This window comes from Labeo rohita, chromosome 16 (genome assembly GCF_022985175.1).
Source record: "Labeo rohita strain BAU-BD-2019 chromosome 16, IGBB_LRoh.1.0, whole genome shotgun sequence".
Taxonomy (NCBI): Eukaryota; Metazoa; Chordata; class Actinopteri; order Cypriniformes; family Cyprinidae; genus Labeo; species Labeo rohita.
In genome coordinates, this window is record NC_066884.1 from 29,790,751 (window position 1) to 29,813,819 (window position 23,069).

At 36.4% G+C, this 23,069-nt stretch overlaps 1 protein-coding gene across 6 annotated transcripts in view; it reads right to left on the reverse strand.

Moving 5' to 3' along the window:
- The window catches only part of triob (trio Rho guanine nucleotide exchange factor b), a 144,750-nt gene that overhangs the window by 58,535 nt on the left and 63,146 nt on the right, over positions 1-23,069 (reverse strand). For all 6 annotated transcript variants that reach the window (XM_051132388.1, XM_051132386.1, XM_051132390.1 and 3 more), the window contains 8 exons: positions 20,668-20,859; positions 19,528-19,659; positions 18,362-18,592; positions 14,741-14,863; positions 14,404-14,595; positions 11,399-11,568; positions 10,101-10,275; positions 3,412-3,607 (listed from right to left, as the gene is read on the reverse strand). In XM_051132388.1, the coding sequence (XP_050988345.1) occupies positions 3,412-3,607; positions 10,101-10,275; positions 11,399-11,568; positions 14,404-14,595; positions 14,741-14,863; positions 18,362-18,592; positions 19,528-19,659; positions 20,668-20,859 (1,411 nt within the window). The remainder of the gene's footprint in view (positions 1-3,411; positions 3,608-10,100; positions 10,276-11,398; positions 11,569-14,403; positions 14,596-14,740; positions 14,864-18,361; positions 18,593-19,527; positions 19,660-20,667; positions 20,860-23,069) is intronic.

Here is a 23,069-nt window from a genome sequence, read left to right on the forward strand (position 1 = left end):
GTAATTCGCTTTTGAAAACGTGTCTGCTAAATGACTAAATGTAAATGTAAACAAAAATACATTAAATATATATTATATTATATTATATTATATTAATGACAAGAGATTTGGAGAATGAATGTTTATAATATGTTAATGATTTGCCTTTTTTGCACTGTGACTCTTTGTCTGACAATTAAACACAAGTTCCTATTCAATTCTAATGACCAGAATGGTCAAAAAAAACCAGCAAACACACGTTTTTATTAAGGTAATATGGCAAAGTAAGGATATATTTTTTTAATCTGCAACACAATTATTACCATTGTAGCATTTGTTGTGTTGGATTTAATTCATGCTGTTAAAATATAACAATTATATATTTCCTGAGTTTTACCTTAAATGTTTGACTTTAGATTAAAACATCTGAGTTCAGAAAAAATCCTTCACTAAAAATAAATTCCCAACTGGATAAATAAGAAATAGCAGCACATTCAAAGGCAGGATATGTTGGTAATCCTTGAGAAGTCTTTAGTACGAAGACTTTGTTCAACCTGTGATTTTTTGCCAAGACAGCAATCCGACAAGACAAAGATTAAAGAACATAGGCATTAGAGAGGCTGCAATAAACATGAAAGGAGAATGGTGGAGGATCATATACAGTTGAAGTCAAAACTTTACAGAATATGCAAAATGTTAATTATTTGACCAAAATAAGATCAAAATAAGAATCATTTTTCCTTCTGGAGCATCAGTGAACATTTGAACCTTCTGTAATAGTTGCATATGAGTCCCTCAGTTGTCCTGAGTCTGAAAAGATGGATCTTAAAATCATACACTCATTGTTGGAATGTGTTCAAATACACAAAATTAAAAAACAAAGAGTTTATGGGACCTGAAAGTTTTTTCTGAAGAACAGCAGACAGTTTAACTGTTCAGGACAAACAAGGGACTTATGAACAACTATCACTAAACAACAACAACAACAAAACAGATGTGGATCATTCAGGTAAGAACACAGTATTAAGAATCAAGTGTATGTAAACTTTTGAACAGGGTCATTTTTAATAAACTCAGCTATTATTTTCTCTTGTGGACTATATGTACATGTATTTTATGTGAAATATCTTATTCAGGTCAGTACTAAAAAAAACAAACAAACATGCATTTTGCATGATCCATCATATTTTGGTAAAATAGTTAACATTTTGCAGATTCTGCAAGGTGTATATAAACTTTTGACTTTGACTGTATATTTGTATTATTTTAAGTGAACTCTAATTAAATTATGGGAATTTCACAAAGAATCGGGTGAATTATTATCCAAACCGTTTCATCTCCAATCTCGTCTTAAAGAGTTTATAGTAAGGTCTCTGTTATTTATTCACCGTCATGCTGTTCCAAACCTGTATGATTTTCATTCTTCATCAAAACGCTATTTTTGAAGAATGCTGGTTACCAGTTTTGCTTACTATGACTTCCATTGTATGGACAAAAATTACTGATACATTTCTTACATTATCGTCCACAGCAGAAAGAAAGTCATACAGGTTTGGAAGTACAGTAAATAGTGCTGTAGCTCTTTGGCAGCAGTGACATTAAATTGACCAATAGTGTGAGATTGGCATAGGACTGGGGGTAGATAGGGTTACAGAAACAACACACTTCAGCTTTAAAGGCATCGGAATGACAGAAAGTCAGCTATGATATCATTTGCTTAAATTCACAAAATCACAAACTTATTACATTCTGATTAACATTCTTTTCTTTAGAATAATGTGCACTGATGAATCGTGCACAACCTGCACTGCAATATGCATGCAGAAAATAAATGGGATCAATTTTAATTTCATACTTTAAAGTTTTTAAAGTCCAAATCAACAGTAAAAGTAGCTTTTATTTAAATCAAGAAAAACTAAATCAAAAAACTATCCAAAATACAAAATGATAACTGACCTATAACACAAATAGCATGTACAGAAGTGCGGATACCTGGGTCTTAGCATTACTAGCATACAAGTTATTACACACACAAACATACTCACATTTTATACCCGTAGCCCAGAGCTGCACTGGGCTAAAGCTCTGAGAATACTCCAGTTTTGCGTTTTTAATTTGCGCCTCCACAAAAAGATGCTAGTAAAATGAGGATTCGCTTTGCTCTCTGCTATCTGTGCGTGCTGTCAGATGTCAAATCTTGTGTGTGTGTGTGTGTGACCAGTGATTTTGCTAGGCAGTATGAGTCTATAGGATTACAGTGCCGGGTGGGAGGAAGGGAGGGCTGCTGGGTGCCTGGTTGGACCTGCTGTGTTTGGCTTTAGAGTTTAGCGTTTAGCTGCATCCCCTCCTCCCCTCTTAAGCCTGCTCTGGACTGACACATTAACACACACACATCTCTGATGCCTCACGACAGTGATCCAGTGACCGCAAAAGTTCGCTTAAAAAACATCATACAAAGACAAGGACTCTGTTTCTCTGTGGCTTGTCCACAGATTTCAAATGCATTATCAGCTCACAAAAAAACTTTCACATGTGTTGTGGATCAGATATCTTGATTTAGTGCCATTCTGCTTGTGCGTGTGTGTCGGATAGAATATGCAGTCACCTGACCACCTGTACAAAACAGGTACTGTGGCGGTACTACAAAACATTGACACTATCAAAGTTCGGCTACATTTACCATGCTCTGTAAATTTTCGGTGATGAAATCCAGTCATTTTAACAGGAATCCATGCAACTGGGAATTTCATGTGAGATCGAAAGAATTCCCTATGCCAATTTTGCGATGGGTTCAGTTGGTGACGCAAATTCACCATATTGACCAACAGAAAGCTGCTTGTTTTGAAAGTGAATCTGTGTTAGATATGCGGTATTAGATCATTTTTGGCCCACAAAATTTTGCCAAAATTCACTAATGTGACTTCACCTTCAGACTATAAGTTTGTAATAGTAATATATATATATATATATATATATATATATTTTAGTTAAATTTTTAGTAGTTTTTATGTGCTCTTTAAAATTTTTTATTATTATCATTTTTAAGTTATTACTATTTAGCTTAAATTAGTTTTAATTTCAGTTCTAATTTTAGTTTTGTACATTTTCAAAAAATGTGTTTTTGTAGGGTGGGATGTTTGCACACTGTTTGATATATACCATTGGTTATCATATTAATATAGCATGGAGTTTATGGAAGTTTATTTTAGAAAATACCATGGTACTACTATGAAGCATGCCTAAATAACTATGACATTATCATGTCTGAAAAAATCAATATTCCTATGATCTCTGTCCCAACAACAATAAATTATAAAATTGTTCAATTATATTAATACATTCCGGTACTTTTTTGTTAATGCATGTGTTTACATTTAAATGCAGAAAAAAAATCTCTTAACCTAGTATAGTCATGTTTTAATGTGTGCTTACCTGAGGCCTGAACTTCTGTGACGTATTGCAGGAGTTCCTGACCCTGGTGTATGACGTGGAAGGTGAGGTTGTTCATGGTGAGAGCTTTATCGGCGTGATGCTGCAGTCTCTGCTCAGCTAGTGTCAGATCCTCAGTGTCAAACTCATTCATCTGCTGAGACAGCTCCTCATTCCATGACTCCAGGTCTGAGATGACCTACACGACACATCCACGCAAACAACACCATATTAAGGCATGTATCAGTGACCATACCATATAGTAAGGGTTAGTTTACATGTACAGTTCAAGTCAAAAGGTTACATACACCTTGCAGAATCTGCAAAATGTTAATTATTTTACCAAAATAAGAGGGATCATACAAAATGCATGTTATTTTTTATTTAGTACTGACCTGAATAAGATATTTCACATAAAAGTCATTAATATATAGTCCACAAATGAAAATAACGTCGAATTTATAAAAATGACCCTTTTCTTTCTTTTTTTTTGTTTGTTTATGAGTCCTTTGTTTGTTCTGAACAGTTAAACTGCTCGCTGTTCTTCATAAAACGTCCTTCAGTTCCCACAAATTCTTTGCTTTTTCAGCATTTTTGTGCATTTGAACCCTTTCCAACAGTGACTGTATGGTTTTGTAATTTATCTTTTCACACTGAGCACAACTGAGGGACTCAAATGCAACTATTACAGAAGGTTCAAACGCTCACTGATGCTCCAGAAGGAAAAACAATGTATTAACAGCCAGGGGTGAAAACTTTTGAATACAATGAAGATGTGCAGATTTTTCGTATTTTGCCTAAATATCATTTTTTTTCTTTTAGTACTGCCCTTTAGAAGCTACAGAAGATACTTACATGTTCCCCAGCAGACAAAATAAGTAAAAATTGACCCTGATCTTCAAATTCAAAAAGTTTTCAGCCCCGGTTCTTAATCCAACGTGTTTCATTAACATGCATATTGTATGATTCCTCTTATTTTGGTAAAATAGTTAACATTTTGCACATTCTGCAAGGTGTATGTAAACTTTTAGACTTAGAGTTAGTAGAATTTCAAAAAGTTAAAATAGACTGTTAAAATAAAGTTTAATCTTTTTTTGTGCGTAAACTGTCTTCACAAGGCGACTAATGCATATAGAGAATAAAAGCACTTTTATACAAACTGAAATACGACTGTCAGCCAACAGTCGGCTACTGGTATTATTTCTTATCTCCATTCCAAATGCAACAACAGTCTTGCAAACAAAATAATATATTTTTTTTAATGTTTGTTTAGGTTTGAGTAAAAAAAAAAAAAAAAAAAAGAAAGAAAGAAAAAAAGAGTGTTTTATTTTCACTATTTTGTATGTCTCAACTGTCACTGAATCAGCCATCGGCCAGTCTTCTCTCTATGTACCAGCAATAGCCATTAAATAAACATTGACTATTAAAAATTAATATTCACAAAATGTATATCAAGTGAAAGTAAGCAACTTGATAGGCTGTAAAGAGTTGCCCTGACAACAGGTGGGTAAAAACAGGAGAAACATGAATCACTTGGCAAGCAGTTCACTTCAGCTACTTTTAACATCGCACCACAGAGCATCTATTCCAAATTTTCAATGCAGCTGCAAGTTATTCCTCAGTAACACTACAGAAAAAAATCAAAAAGGAAAAAAACAGTGCCATAGTTTTAAAAACATGACATTTGTCATTGATACAGTAATTGGTAGTTTAAAGTCAATTTGAACAAACAATCCTCCCACAATCCTCCCGTCAAAAGTCTGAAGCACTCACTCTGCACTGCTGTGTGGTTGAGAATTCGTCCCTCTAATGAACATGAGCATTTTCCGCAGCTGTTCTGAGTGAAGTGCTGATAAGGAGAGTTGATAATGACTTGAACAGGAACACAACTGTTTCCTTTAAGAAGTAAATGTGTTCTTCAATGTGTGGGAGCAGCGTTTGGGAAATCACACACCCACTGCTGTACCTTTTGGCACCCTGCCGCCTTGACTTACAGTCTCGACCCGCCCTGCTCTGAGTAACTACTCACAACTACATGACATCCGATGTAGGATTTCACCTACAATCGTCACCCATATTGGAAGTTAGATACATGTGTACAGTTTTCCGGTTGTTCTTTCAGGTTTGCTCTTTGTCTATTCAGTGTCTTCTCGGTTTTATCTTATCTATCAGCAAAGTATCAGCGGAACGTGAGCGCCTTCAAAACTCCCTATGGAATGTGATACTCTTAGATCTGTATTGGATTAGGTTACAGAGAGCGATATCACTTTTAATACAAAAGCCAGCTCGTTTTGTGGACTCTGATTACTTCATATAGGGTTTCCAACAAACAAAACAATTAAAACACAGCCATCAAAGGTCAAACGCAAAGTATGATGGGCTTTCTGCAAGTCAAGATAATAATGACAGTTGAGCAGAGGAAGGGCATCTCACTTACAGTCAACATGAAACTGATTATATGTTTGTGAAATTCTTGGTCATGACTGTTTAATGCATTTTATTCCACAGCAAAAAAAGTTTTTTAGTCTTTCATAACCATTCATCACAATGTAATAACTTTGCTCCACCTCTTAAACAACTATTTTGGGTGACATCATCTAGGCCGGAATTTTTGAAATTTTTGCCCATTTATCCAGTAGAGCATTCGTGATGTCAACCACTAATGCTGAATGAGAAGGCCTGGTTCACAAGCTCTATTCCAGTTCATCTCAAAAGTGTTCCATGGGGTTAAGGTCAAGGCTCTGTATGGGCCAGTCAAGTTCTTCCACACTAAACTCATCCAACTATGTCTTAATGGACTTTGCTATATGCTATGTGTGTATTTTCCAAAATGTTTTGGTATTCTGAAGCATTAAGCTCAACCCCTGAAAAACAGCCACATACAATTATCCCTCATGCATAATACAGCAAGGCAGGTAATGTTCTTTTGGCATTCGCCAAAAGCAGACTTGCCTATCAGACTGCCAAGCAGAGAAGCATGATTTGTTGCTCCACTGAACATGTTTCCACTGCTCCAGAGTCCAGTGGTGGCATCCTTGGGCATTGTACTTGGTGATGTGAAGCTTGCATGCAGCTGCTCGGCCATGGAAATTCATTTAATTATGTGCGTGCCGCACAATTTTTGTGCTGCTATTAATGCCATTGGCAGTTTGTAACTCTACAGCTATAGAATCATTAGAACAGGGATAGGCAACATCGGATCTGAAGTGCCAGTGACCTGCAGAGTTTAGCTCCAACCCTAATCAAACACACCTGAACAAGCTAATCAAGGTCTTCAGGATTACTAGGGCTACAGGCAGGTGAGGGTTTTTTACAGTGTTGAAGCTAAACTGTGCAGGACACTGACACTCCAGGATTCACTAAATTCTTCAGAATGACCCTTTTTTCCCCCAAAAATGTTTGTACATGCACACTGCATGGCTAGGTGCTTGATTTTATACACTTGTGCCAATAGGTCTGATTAAAACACATTAATTCTATAAGTAAGAGGTGTGTCCAAAAACTTTGTCCTGGAAAATAGGATCCTCCAATTCCACAGTTGTACTTAATGTAATAAAATTAAGGATCAGTAGGGTACAACAGGGCCAAAGGCACCTGGAGGTAAAAGGCGCCTTTGATATAATTTTTCTCTAAACCACCAGATGGCACAAAAACATGGCGTAGCACTTTCCAAAACACTCTCTTTTCAAGACGCACATGCAAATTTGTCTGATCCTTAACGTAATCGTGGGCAGCAGCGCAAAGTCTGTAAGTCAAAGTATGGTATTTGGGGTAAAAAGCACCCCTGCTGTTGGGGCTAAAAGGCACAATAATTAACATGATAATTAATAGATGGCTGACTTTTCCATTTGTTTGCATGACATAGTTATATTCAGATGGTAAATATCATATATTATGTTGGGTGTCCATCTTAGAGATAATCACCATGTTTAGAATGAAACCATCATATTTAAAAAGATGACATTAATCAGATCATATACTAAAATATTTATTAATAGTTTAGTAAAACATTTATTGTTACTACTGTAATCTATATTAAATTATTTTGGGTTCTCATTCAATGCTTTCAGAATCTTTACTTTTTAAAATGATTTTGTTTTGGTACTTTAAAACATATTCTTTATATTAACATATTTAATGACAAAAATAATTCTTTTTTTTTTTTAAATTAGCAGAAAATAGTATAAACATTGCTAAAATGATTGTTTTGAACAAGTATTAACTTAGACATTTTTAAACAAAAACATTATTATAGTTTATAAGTATTTATATCACTACTATGTGCCTTTTTCCCCATGCTGGTGAGCCTTTTTATCTTATACATGTACAAGATTTTAAAACAAAATAAACGACTTGTATGATTTATTGTCACACAAAATCTGTTGCTCTATAAATGCTGAATACAAATGTATATATTTTTTCTGCAATTATACATTTTAGGCACGGTGAACAGCACATTTTATCTAAAGGTGTGCCTTTAGCCCCGTTGTAACCTAATATTTAACCTATTTCCTAACCTATTTCTCATAACATATAATTACATACTTTTCATTTAATACATTTACTTTTTGTTTATTTGTAAATTTGTGCTAAATGTACTATATGTTTATAGTATTTGCTCTGTTTATAATGTTAATGCAATGTTCATACTATGGTTTACTGTACATTGTCCTGTTTTTATAGTTATATTGTGCGCACTGCAAGTATTTTACTATCATTTGTATTGCTGCTAACGCAATTCAATATCCCATATGGGATCAATAAAGTATCTACCATCATCAGCTTCATCATCATCATCATATAGTCTAAGTCCCTTCACACAAAACTGCCAGCATCTACAACTGAACAACATCTACTATAATACAAAGAAATACTGATATGAGAATAGCTGTCAGTGGAGAAACAAGCTTTTTGGCTGAAAAATGATGCAGTAACAGCATCTGACAACAGAGGCTAAACTACCCATGCTAACCAGACAAACCTTAAGCCTTGGGTGACATTACAAAAATGAAATAAGTTGTTTCATGTTGACTTTAAGAGCTTTGATACAGAGCAACCGTGAAAGTGATACTGATTAGATAAAGCTGTTAGTTTCTCCCTTTTGACAAAAGTGTGACTCATTTTCACACATCCAAAGACACAATCCTCCATGACTCATAGCGCAGGCTGTGAAAAGAGTATCCATGACGGCTTTATCTTTGCTCAAGGCTTCCGTTCAGAATCTCTGAGATCAATGGATTTTGTCTTTTAGCACTTCGTTCCTTTGATCAGATCGAAACGGACGAGAAAGATAGAAGAGACAGCACGTGGTATAGCCTCACAAATGACGCAGGCCTGAGACTTCAAACTCATGTAATCATGGGGGGCTGTCATGGCTATGAGAACAAATATATCTGAGAGCAAGATTATAATGTAAAAACAAATAAGTTTCTAAAATCAAACATTGAAATTTGTAAATATATTCATGTACTGCATTGGCTAAGCAACATGCAAAATTATTAACACAACAGGCTAATTAGAAAAACTGACAATATTGGGTTGGAAAATATCAATTCTATCAATTCTATGAAGTGATAGATCAATTTGCACTAAAATAGCAATATGAGTCGCATACATAAATGTAGAGCTGTGACTGCAAAATGTTAACTTTCGTGAATGCAGCCAGAATACTGTACATGCAGCCAGAGGGAAAGCATCTCTATCACTGTGCACAGTCTTATTACAATTTAGTCTATCTAGTGACTTAACTAATACTATTTTGAAACCCCCTGCTCATAAGCAGGACTCGAATTGAGGGGTGATGCAGGGGGATGGCATTCTCCCTGTTGAAAAAAATGACAAAAAGCATCCCCTCTGTAAAACCACCATCCCCTTTAAATTATTAATTTTGTGTAATATGTAAATCTTACCATGCAAATGAAATGTTAAAATCGAGTATGTCACCGACTTTGCAAAAAACAAAGAAAAACACGTCTTGAGTCCAAAAGCATTCGCTGTGTGATGAACCTTATTAAAATGCTGTTAGAATGCCCTTATAATTCAACTCAAGCAATGAAAGAAACAATACTGTAAGAGTATTTTTTTATCATTATTTATCGCATATATTTGTTTAACACAATGGTGCAGAGCAACATTGCAGTGTTTCACTTCTGAATTAATCTGTTTTTGAACGAATCGAGTGAGCCAGTGATTCAAAGGTCCATTCAGTCACTTGTTTCGTTTCTAATTGAATCAGCCATTTTGAACAAATCATTTGATTTGAATGATTCAGTACATCGTTTATTAAAACAGGGACTTGCTGCTGACCTACTGGCGGTTTTATTGTCATATTTATTTATCTATGACAGGCCTAAACCAGCCAAGATGCCAGCACAAAAACACATTCAGCAAAATATTGTTCAATTATCAATATTAACCAAAAATCCCTCTAGTTCGGGCCCCAGAAGGAAAACAGCATATAAATCATAATTCATTTAATAAAGCTAATATTTCATTAAATATAAATCTGTTTAAACATAAGACAAATTTTGTAAATATTGTGTAAAATTACCTACAGGCCCCACCAAAAAAAAAAAAAAAAATTGACCACACTAGGCCCCCGATTTTTTTTTTTTTTTTTTTTTTTTTTCACAATCGAGAACCGCCATCATTTTAGAATAAACCGTCAGACATGTCATAGATTGTGCACTCACATCGATGGCATCTCGTTCAAAGATCCTGAGCTGGAGAAAGAGCTCTAGTTTGATCTTCCGCTCCTGAAACAGTTCCTCCATCTGAGCCTGGGCCTCATCCAGCTGCTGCAGGACACTCTCAATGTGAGCCATAGAGCTGTTATGAGGAGTCTTATTGCTGGAGATTGCAGAGTCTCTGCAGTCAGAAAAAAAGTGTAGAGGATAAGAGACAACATCTGCTGCAGAATGTATACCATACAACTTTAGTAAAGCATCTTTTTATTACAGTTTAATTAGTCTCTGCAGATTAGAACATGGATTAGTTAAGTGTATGAGTGTGTTACTGTCTATTTATGGTAGTTGTACAGCTGTGTGTTCTCATATCTTATTAAAAAAATACATTAGTTTTCAAAGACAGAAGTCTAACTTAGTATTTTAACCAAGCCTATGTGCGCCTGTGTGTATAAAAAATTGGACGTGATCAATCTATACTCTACATTTGCTGGGGAATTGGAAACTTGAAATGTCAACTGCTTGATTGGTAATAAAATGCAAATTATATTGTTGCACAACTCCATATATTCGACAGATAAGTTTAACTAATTTTATTTGCATACACAGAGTATACTCACAAAAACATATGCCAGATATATGCCATATACTGTAGCAAATCTTAACTGCTTGACTGTTTATATAATTATAAAATGTGAACCATATTATCGGCCATCACTAATCTGCTAAATGCGACTATAAGGCATGAAGATACTATAAATATTACCATATTTTTTTTGTAAAGCAGCAGAAACATGAATTTATGTTGAAACGTGTATTGTGAAAGTGCACAATACAAATAATACTGACTTAAACAGATAAGCTCCACATACAACATTGCAATATCAACAGTAATTAAAGATATTAAACTGTATAGAACTGAATAATAGATGTGTTAGTGAGAATAACAGATTTACTGGTGTTTCATGATAGATTTTTCAAAGTATTTGTTATTGCAGATTTAGAGGTTTGTGTTGTGAATGGACTGCAATCTACTAAATTTGCTTTATTAATAAAACCTGAAAAACTTGCATTGGTTTTCGGTCCCCATAAGATCACTAGTTTCATAAAATGACTAAATAATTTTACAGAAATGCAAAAAGTGACTGCTGGGTTAGGGTTTAGCAATTGTAATTAATACAACAGACGTCAATGGGATACTAAGGCTATTACATGACATGCATACAGTATGTGTTTGTGTCAGAATTCCCATGACAGCAAGTCAACGTCATTTTCCACTAAACCAATGCTTTCTCATTGGCCAGTACCTGAGCTGCTGGATGAGATCCTCCCCTTCTTTAATGACGTTGACGGTGACCTGCAGCGTGGTTTGCTGCTGCTGACCGAAACGTTTGATCAGCTCCTGCACCGCCTCTACTGACTCAGCATAAACATCATCCAGCAGCTCCTTCTGAAGCTCCTCCAACCACGTCCACAGCTGCAAAGGAATAACATCATCACCAGCCAATCAGAAACTTCACAATGTTATAAACCAGTCAGTGGACTATGTAGGGTCTTCAAACAAATATTTGTTCTAGAATCTAAAATGCACAAACATGACAAGACAAACAGCCAGACGGACTTTGGCTGCCACCGAACGGCTGGTGTTTTTATTTCCTGTGAATGGCTTTGTCTTGTGTGAGCTCAGGATTAGCCATCTGCCTGTGTTGGCATGTCAAAGAGTGTATCTCCTGCCACAGCAGGCCATGCCCTGTCCTTCCACACCTCCCCATTGTCTTTTTCCATCTCCACCTCTCTCTACCTTTCACTTTTTCCAAAACTCCATCCTTTAACCCTTTTTCATTAATTATCCTGTTATAAAACACACTCTCAGAAACAAAGATGTCCACACAAGCCAGACCGCTACAGATAGCAGATGGCTAACATTATGCCATATGGAGACATTAAAGAGAGCATTGTTTGCTTGTATTAAGTATATTGTGAATCATGTACGCACCTTCTACTCATTATCATTCACTGCTCGTGGAATATAGATGGGCCAGAAGGAAAGAGTTCTGAATTTATAAGCAGACAAATTGTAAAGATTTGAGATTCGAAAAAAGCTAACTGTTAAATTATGTTTCAATATCTGCTATTAAAAGGCTGCACGGACATCTTTTAGCATGCAGGATACAGTTCGCACTGACTAGTTAATTAGTCCTGCCACTAGTGAATGCGTAGGGTCTGTATCCACTAGTCGTGCAACACAATTTCAGTTGTGCTTGTTCCATGTCGCGACAGCAGGAGGAAAAGTCCTCCTTTTTGTTCACAAACTGTATAACATTAACTTTATATTCTAACCTCTAATTGAAATTACATCAAAGTGAAAATTAGTAGAACTGGAGTGGTTTTGGGTTAACGATGTAGTGATTTGCGCTGCAGACATTTGAGATGGTCTAAGTTCATTTTGCATGTTCATATGCAATTTTTTGGAATTCTTATGTCAAAGGTCTTCTACTCATGAATCTTTTGCATTTGCACTGGCCCAGTATCATCTCAGCTGTGACAATCTTTCTATTACACACTCTATGTCAGTGCATTAAAAAGCGCAGAAGCTGCAGAACTTTTGGAAATGTCATTTACATGATGCAAACAGTGATCCACTGACTAGTCGACTAGTAAAAATGAGTTGTGCAAGCCCTGAGAAATGTTACTGCACATTTAACAACATGGAAAATATGCAGAAACAATGCAAGTACTGCTCACTGGAGAGCCGAATGGCCTCCAGCTCCCCCTCTCTGGATGTCCAGCTCCACCTCTGTGTGAAGTTATGTTTAGGAGAGGGTAAGGGGTAGGGTGTGGTTAGGCGTCTTTCTCCACCCATTACCTCCAGCGAGGGGGAGCTAGAGCTCCAGCTCTTCCCATTTGGCTCTGCAGCGAGCACCCTCTCAAACAATGGGGCATTGGAAATCAGGCTATGGCTATATTGTAAATATATAAATGAATGAATAAATAAATGCAGCGTTGAAAGAGCCCTTGCACCTGGGCTCACCACCACCGGATGGCTTTAGGAAAACAGCAAACGGTGGGCAATACGCTTTTAAAGTGATAAATATAGAGGGGATATGTCAAATTCACTTATTTGTGCCAAACTTCCTGTTACCAGGTGGTGGCGCTATGGCTATAACTGGATATTGGCATGCAGACATCTTCAGGCCAGCACTTTTATGAAACATATAAAGTTTGGTGCAGACTGAACATGGTATGTTTGAATTAGTGAAAGCATGACGTATCTTGTTGCCAACAGGTGGCGCTATGATTATAACTGAATATTGGCCTTTACATGTCTTCAGGCTAGGATTCTCCTAGCCTCCTAAATATGTCTAGTCTAGTCTAGTCTAGTGCAGATTGACCATTGCATGTTTAAGTTAGTGTAAAACATGTAATTTCCTGTTGCCAGCAGGTGGCACTATGATTATAACAGTATACTGGCTTTTAGATGTGTTCAGGCCAGGACTCTTATCGAACGTGTGAAGTTTGGGGCAAATCAGACATTGTATGGCTGAGCTACAACACCTATGGTCAACATCGAAACATTGAAATTTGTTAGGCCGCCACGGACACATCCTTTAAAGAAAACTCAAGATTTTTGCAATTTAAAGTCACAAAGGGCTTTAGATTAGACTGACCAAATTTGGTGTTGATCTTTTTAAATCTCTAGAAGGAGTTTGTTTAAATACAATGCCTGAAAATGTTAAAAATGGCACTTTTTTAAGAAAATTAAAAAATAACAGACTTCCTGTTGGGTTTTGGACTTCGTACCCAGAGACTTTTTGTAGGTATTGGTGTGTTACATGTGTCTACCGAATTTCGTACATGTATGTGAAACATAGCTCGAGGGGCACCTTGTTAAACTTTTATAGGTTGCGCTATTGAGCCATTTTGCCACACCCACTTCTAAAACCTCAAAAGGCCCTTAAAAATGTGATTTATTTTGGAGAAGAAGAAGAAGAAGAATCTGAGCAATTCCAATAGGGTCCTCGAACCACTGGTGCTCGGGCCCTAATAAAAATAATAAATTCAAATACATTTTCAGAAATTGTGTCTGTTGTACCTGTTACATAATATTCAGGAATTATGTCATAATTATACTTCGAAAGCAAAGACAAACACACACACACACACACACTCACCTCACCCACACACATACAAGTATTGACTGTGTCGGTACCTGTTACATCATATTCAGAAACACATCTATGTCAAGTAAATACTGGCAAACCCCGACATATCCACACCCACCAACACCCACTCTTACTCTCTCATAACTTACCTCTTTGCTATGAGTGTGAAAGGCTACAGACATGTCGAGCAGGACTTTGCGTTGTTCAACGCGTCTTACGAAGTCCTGGATACGATCTTCCAGCTGGTGTGCGGCCTGGTAGATCTCCTCAGGATCACACTCGCCTGTCTGAGCCAGCTGCTCTGCCGCCTCCAGGAGTTTGTCTGCATTCGTGTAGGTGTTCTGAGTAACGTGCAGAAGTTTGGAAGTTATTATTCATTTGACTAATTTCTGAGATGGCCGGTCTATTTTTGATTATGGGAGGAGAACAGGAGATATCCAGATGGAAAGTAGCCAAAGTGATGATTTTACATCTGTTTTTTCTTACCTGAGCCACTTCTTCAAAGTCCTCATGACGTTTCTGTAATGCTCGAGCCCTGTGCAGAGACTTCCCTACTCCTGTGTGCTTACTCAGGAACGCCTCACCGTGGTTTTCAATCCAGTCTAAAACCTGTGTGAGAATATATTGACAAAGAGGAACATAAATAAAGGTTGCTCAGAGAGTGAAAACAACCACCAAATCACTATAAAAGTAGTCCATATAACTGGAATAGAGTGCACATTCCATAAGGAATACTTTTATGGCGGTTTTCATCCTTTTTGCATGTGGCGATTCTTTAAAGGGGTCATCGGATGCCCATTTTCCACAAGTTGATATGATTCCTTCGGGTTTTAATGAAAAGTCTATAATATACTTTGATTAAACATTCTCAATGGTAGTGTAAAACAACACCCAAAATTTACCTTGCCAAAATCAGCTCTAGAAAAATCATCCTGTTCTGGTAGAGGTTGCTTTAAATGTTAATGAGCTCTGCTTGCCCCTCCCCTCCCTTCTCTCTGTGGAGTGACGAGCCTGTTTACTTTAGCCGCGTTTAGCCGCTAAACTTGCTAACTAGCAAAAATTATTCGCGCGAACATAGATGGATATATGTAGATCGGGAGGCGCATTCCATTCACAAACAAATGTAATCCACTGCATCTTCAGCGGCTTAGATTGTCGGGAGTAAATGACGACCACTATGTTTATTATTACATCCAGCAACACAACACCTCAATCGCTCAATCGGAGATATTCTTGCCTAACTTATATCCCTGCTCCGGCATCGAAACAATGAAGGTCGGACTGTTGTAAGGCGGGTCTGAGGTAAGACGCTCATGTCAATCAACTATCATGGGAGCGGCCTCTAGGCATCTGAGAATGGCTCGATTTGAAAAAGGGGATATTATTTTTACAGATTAATTAAAAACCACTGCATAGATTTTTTATCATTATAGGGTAGATGTGTACAACACTGCCAACACACATCAATGTTCAAACAACATGTAAAAGTTAACTTTGCATCCGATGACCCTTTAAAAATGTCTTTTTTTTTTTCTTATTTGTGCTTCATATACAGGAGTATAATTTGAAATGACACAAGGGGGAATATGAAATAACAGATTTTTTTCTTGAATTACCATTTAATAATTGAATGCATTGGTGTTTAAAATCTCACTTTCAATTGTATATACAGTCAAACCAAAATTTATTCAGACACCTTTAAGTTTTCTCACATTATCACAGTTTATTCACTATAGTTTAGAAAATGGTAATAAAATATGACAAGAACTCAGAGTTAAACTGTGTCAGAACAAATTCATCCTGATGTCAGTTAACTTCGATAAAATGTTATTTAATGGACTACCATCAACCAAAAATTCAGACTGGTAGTATGACATTGTAACTAAAACGTAACTACAGATATTTTTAAATAATTTAACATTGTATCTCCATCCAATTTAATAATTTTTTTCTCTGTTATAAATATAGGATGAGGACTTTTAAAGCATAAACATGACACAAAGAGCAGCTTCTTTATGATGAAAATATTAATTATAAAAAAACAAAAAAAATCCATAACTTTATTTTCAGGTTTTACGTGACTGTTGGAACTCAGTTATTCGACTTTTTTGCACTTGCCTGTGAAAGAGGGATTTTTTAATGGGAAGTCATTTTGTTTACTTTCTCTCTCTCTTTGTGATGACAGTGAATGCAAATACTAATTTGCCATTTTCTTTACTGTAGGGGTTTTGTAAGGGTTCTTGTAACTGGTAGCACATGGTGCTAGCAATACCAACATCATGGGTTCAGTTACAGGGAATACACAGTATTATAAAAATACAACAACAAATAATAATAATAATAATAATAATAATAACTACTTTAAATGCACTGTATGTTGCTTTGGCTAAACACATTTATCTGATTCATAAATGTACAAGAATTTCCAGTGTATAACCACCAGGGGGCACCTCCAAGCAGCCAGAGTCACTGCGACAGCTCAACACCACTATAAACATCAGCACTAAACACGCAGTGAGGTCATCCTGCAGATTAAGTGAGCAAGACTCTGCTGGTGTCTGCTCTGATGGTGCTGTCGGAGTCAGTCGTGTTTATTATGGATATATGATTAATGGGCTAGTACCTGTTGTTTCTCATAAGTTTGCATAAGCATATCAATACATATGCAATATTTTACTAATAAAAACATATTAGAAATGGTTTTAAGTGAGTATTAAATGTTTTACTAACCATTTGAAATCTGCAAGGTGGAGCTGCTAAGACAGACGTCGCATATCCGAGTTTAAAAGCTTTCTACCTGCCTCAAAAGACGCCAGAGCACACTGTGAAAACACAGTCCTCTACTCATGCATATTTCATTATGCCACCTTTGATCTGGCTGAATGTGCCACACATAGAAATATTCTGTGCTGTTTGTGTGGTGGCATCTGTCAGCACGTGTGTGTGTGTGTGTGTGATTAGAAGAAATCATTTGTCGTGCAGATGTTGAGTCTCCTGCTCACATGGCTGTTTTCTGATGTCTGGAAGGTTTAGAGGTCCCCTATGCCTGCATCATTTTATGGGGCAAACCCTCAACATAATGAGGCTGCTGAACACAGTTACCATGACAACTGATACGTCTGAAAGAAAAAGACTAAGCAAAAAAAAAACAAAAAAAAAAAAAGTCGGAACATAGTGTGGGACAGACTGTGCGCAAGAGAGAGCAAAAGAGACTGAGACGCAGTTGGATGTTGTTTTGAAAAGGATAGCAGAATTGTTGTTTTTTGGGTATGCTAATCCCCACCCTTCCACCCCCCCATCCCACACACACAAACAAAACTAAAGAATAAATAAGTAAATAAAATCAATAAATAAATAATAATAATAAAAAAATAAAATAAAAAATGCCATGTTGTGCGTAAAATCACACCTTTAAATGTATATTCTGTTTTTAACTGAATAGTAAAATCCTATTTAGAACAGACAAGAACTCACTTTGTATTCAACATAACGATGCCTCACAGGCATTCAGATGCTGACATTTTACTCAGACAAAATGGAAAAGAGATTCGACCAGATTCACCTCATTTATGAGCAGGACTCATTTTAGTGTCTCTGTCATATGTATATTCATATATCAAACTCGTTGGCCATTTTGTGTTTTGCCACATCAATTAATAATAAGAATGTTTTTTTTTGCTTGTTTGTTTGTTTAGAAAATTCAGCATCACAGGAATAAATTACATTAATTCAATTTTTTAAAATGTAACTTGAAAAAAAAAACATACTTTAAAAAATATATATTATTTATTATTTATTTTAGCTCGATCTAAGAAAATATGTCCATTGAGTAAGGGCAGGCTGAAGAAAATCAAAATGAGCAGGAAATAAAATTCAGTGGGAACAGGTATGCGCAAGAAGACACTTGTGGGATGTGGGCGAGAATAAAATGAAAAAATCTGTCCCACACAGATGTCTCCTGCAACGTTCTTACACCTTATGCACCCTGAACATCTCTCACTTCACAATTATCAAGTGATAAAATGAAATGAATTGAATCCACATCCACATGGGATGTACCAACAGACCTATATATAAAGTACTGTTAGTTACAAATAAGTGTACAACCTGCTGGACATCCTGTTGGAAGACACAGAGCTGTAGCCGTTGGTGAAGACGAAGTTTGCGGTGTTGCCAGATGTTCTCCAGCTGCCTCTGGTGATGCAGAACCTCATGAATGATATCTAGTACATGGTGCACCGCCTTGGAGTAGTTAGCTGAGGCTGTCAGTGAATCTGCACTCCCTGGGGTCAAAGGCCGCTGTAGCTTATCTAGTAGGGCTTTGCCATCCTGGCTTACCTGAGTATGTACAGATAATAAACATTAACACCCAAATATATTACCTATAGAAAAAATCCCACCTTTATTTAAAAATCTAGTTCAGTCATGAAACCCTACATGTTCCTTTACATGCAATCTGCTAGCAATCACATCGTTTACTACACAGCACAAGGTGACTGGTCTCTGCTCTGCAGCCAATGAGCTTGCTTGCTCTCCATTTATATAGTCTGGTTAAGTGTTCACTGTAAGTTGGTGCTTCAGTACACTATCAGTGGTCCTCTGAAACCCTCCATCTCCCTTAGCTCCACTTGTCTAGATCTACTACGAGATTTATATGTGTCTGTCCATGCTTCAGCAGTATATCTTACATGCTCACAGCAGCATGATTGTGTATCTATTTCCAGTAAAAAAAAAAACATATTTGTCCTGGAACAGCAGTTGTGTACGTAACAGATCTGGTCCACAAAGTCCAAATATGTGACCCAGAACCAAAACCAGTCGTAAGGGTCATTTTTTTTTAAATTGACATTTATACATCATCTGAAAGCTGAATAAATAAGCTTTCCATTGATGTACATTTGTATGTATAGGAACATCTAAAAAAAATCTAAATATTGAGAAAATCGCCTTTAAATTTGTCCAAACGAAGTTCTCAGCAATGCATATATTACTAATCAATAATTAAGTTTTGATATATTTAGGGTAGAAAATGTATGAAAAATGATCTTTATTTAATATCCTAATTAATTTTTGCATAGAAGAAAAAATCAATAAATTGTGTGGGTCATATATTTTAACACTGTCATATTCAAGAAAAACTAATCCAAGATTTGTCATGACTGAAGTTTTTTTCTTAGGACTTGCTCAGCTTGGAGGTAACCTGAAATTAGTCTTTAAAGTGAAACTATTCACTAACACAAGCAACAAGTTTTTAGTTTAATGGAGATTTGTACCTCAGAATAGGCAGCGGTTATGTGTTCATAGAGACCCTGGTGGTGGTGGATGGTGTCTTCTAGGTCCTGTAGCTCAGAAGGAAGTTCTCCCTCTCCACAGGCCTTACACCATGAGTCCATGTTGCTCATATACTAGAAAAAGACAAGAATAATCAGTTAGTGCTTGTCAAACTGGCCACCTACACATCTGTGATCTGTTACCACATACAGGAACGATTAAACAATAAGTCAGGTATATGACCGAAGTCTCAACATGGCAATTGTTGTTAGGAGGCTAACTTTGGGCCATCCACCACCGAGTGATTTATAACAGTACCTTGTTTAGGAAAAGAATAAATACATTGAAATTTGTCTGTACAAAAAAAAGCCTCACTGGGAGCAAAATAAACTGAATGAACAGCGTGTCAGTCTAACATTGATGCTGACATCAGATATTAAATGCTCAAAAGAAAAAGATAAAGGACAGAAGGATGAAAGGAACAGATTTCATTCATCCCTTCTACAGCACAGGCCTATCTGCATGAAGTATTAAACTAAAGAGTCTCTGAACAATCACTGATGACTCACTTATAAAACAAGAGATACGCATCCGAGATTTTACACTGAAAACAAAACAAAACAAACCACAAACATAGTCTGATTGTGTATATAGGCAGACTTCCCGAAAAGTGCAATAAGTGTGGCTTGCGGTGCTTTTAAAACATTTGTGAGTGGTCAAAAATGTCAACATATGACTCCCAAACCTAACCCTAGCCAGTGATGTGAGTTGGAGACGACTTGACAAGTTATTTTGCAGAAAAACAGGAATGGGGTAAAAAAGAGGGTATGAGTTTTTTGTGTTTAGAATATTATTTTTACTACTTCATTCAATTCGGTACAAAGGGTTTAAAATTGAAGTACATAACAACACATTGAAAGCACTTCTTGCATTCAGTACATACTTACTCAGCCACTTGATTTGCCTCAATATTTTTGCTGCTATATCAGCATCTTGACGTTATGTTGCATGGAATTTTGTTTGTAATTAGTTGTTCGTAATTAACACACGCACGGCATCCTCATCATAATCATCATTAACGCATCAGTTTGTTTGGCCGCTCAGTGTATCTGTAGGTATGTGTCTGCACATTTAGCTCTCACCTGGTCGGTTTTCTGGTGGAAGTTAGCAGACATTTCGAGCAGCGTGCTCCTCTCATCCAGTGCGGCGGCAAATGCTTTCCACTCCTGTTCCAGCTGACCTGAGATCTGCTGTATCTGCTGGGTTGCATAGTGACCTGACTCCAGCAGCCTGTTCCCCACGGACATGATCCGACTGATGTTCACATACACATTCTGCAAGAGACCATAAGAAACACAAAGTGTTTTATTCACTGCATTACTTCCTGAATTAGTTGTTTTATTTATTTATTTATTTTTAAAATGACATACTATAAAAGGGAAATGTGGTATTGCCACAGCTAAATCAAATCAAAACATAATGATTTTTGGTCTTTGATTTGAGGGCTGAATTAAACAAAAGAAGTGGTTACCAACAATGTTCTCTTTTTTTTTTTTTTTGCTTTGTTTTTAATATTATCGATTAAAACAGAAATGATGAGCGGTTGTAACAGATCTGCTCGGAAACAGTGTAAACAGCAGTTCACTCAGAGTTGCTTCTGCAGGGAGGAGTAGCTCTCGTCTGACCACAGACACACATACACATCCCTTGAACGTGTGTGAGAGTGAGTTTGTGTGAATAAGAATGGCATCTTAAGCCAAGAGGAAGAATTATGGTTAGAGTTCACGTCCCTTTTAGACAATTAAATAAATGTTGCAGTGTGATTTAAGAACTGAAATTACAACATATGAAGATTCACTGTAAACAAATGTTTAGTGTGCTGAACTGTTCATAGCTCTGACATAAAATATCTTAACCATGATCTTAACCAATAGTCACCATGGTTATCATACCATGTGCATTTGCTTTTCTATAGTATTAAAACACATTTTAATAAAAAATTAATACTTTAAATTCATTGTTGCTGTGTTAGGTAGCTAGAAAGCCTAATACCTTTGATAAAACAGCACAATTTGCAGTAAAAAAATGGAGAACACATATCATATATAATCTAAAATAATAAAATAATTGTTGCATTTATAAAAATGACCCAGTTCAAAAGTTTACACACACTTGATTCTTAATAATGTGTTGTTACCTGAATGATTCACAGCTGTTTTTTTGTGTTTTTTTTTTTTTTGTTTGGTGATAGCTGTTCATGAGGCCCTTGTTTGTCCTGAACAGTTAAACCTGCTGTTCTTCAGAAAAATCCTTCACGTCCCACAAATTCTTTGGTTTTTCAGCATTTTTGTGTATTTGAACCCTTTCCAACAATTACTGCATGATTTTGAGATCCATCTTTTCACACTGAGGACAACTGATGGACTCATACACAACTATTAAAGAAGCTTAAAACACTCACTGATGCTTCAGAAGAAAGCAAAATGTATTTAGAGCCGGGTAAATTTAACTTATTTTGTCTTCTGGGAAACATGTAACTGTCTTCTGTAGCCTCTGAAGAGCAGTACTAAATGAAAAAATATAATTTTTAGCAAAATAATAAAAATGTACACATCACCATTCTGTTCAAAAGTTTTCACCCCTCAGCCCTTAATGCATAATTTTTCCTTCTGGAGCATCAGTGAGCATTTGAGCCTTCTGTAATAGTTGCATATGAGTCCCTCAGCTGTCCTCAGTGTAAAAAAGATGGTTCTCAAAATCATACAGTCATTGCTGGGAAGGGTTCACATACACAAAAATGCTGGAAAACCAAAGAATTTGTGGGACCTGAAGGATTTTTCTGAAGAACAGCAGGCAGTTTAACTGTTCAAGAAAAACAAGACAAAACAAATAAAACAAAAACAAACAAAAACAAAAAACAGCTGTGGATCAGGTAACAACAAAGTATTAAGATTCAAGGGGATGTAAACTTTTGAACAGGGTCATTTTTATACATTCAACTATTATTTTCTTTTGTGGACTATATGTAAACATCTTTTATGTGAAATATCTTATTCACTTTGTAAGTCACACAAAAGCACGTACGATCAATAAATGTAAAATTTTCAGTGGCTGGAGCGTATTAGCATCACAATAACACCACAACATAACTATTTACTATCCATTCACTTGTCTTTGAATATAATTAAGCTCCAACCCACATTATTTCCACTTAAATGTTCTTTCTTACCTGGAAACACATCATATAGCCTAAGAAAACAACTGTATGTGCTCTCTGACGTAATGGGGGTGTCTGAAGTATGTGTTCTTCAGGGAGAACTAAAGTCTAGTGCATGAGAGTGCTGGTAGAAGGAAGAGCTCTGGTTACCATGCTGTTTCCTCACATGGGACTAATTACACAGCCCAAAGGCATTCAAAAGGGTATAGGATCAATACACAGAGAGCTGTCAGATGAAAACCTGATGGGGGTTTGGTATCGGCCTGCGTGCAACAATAAACTGCAGCAGTCGTGCCCATGCACGTGAAAACCTGGAGCAATAACACA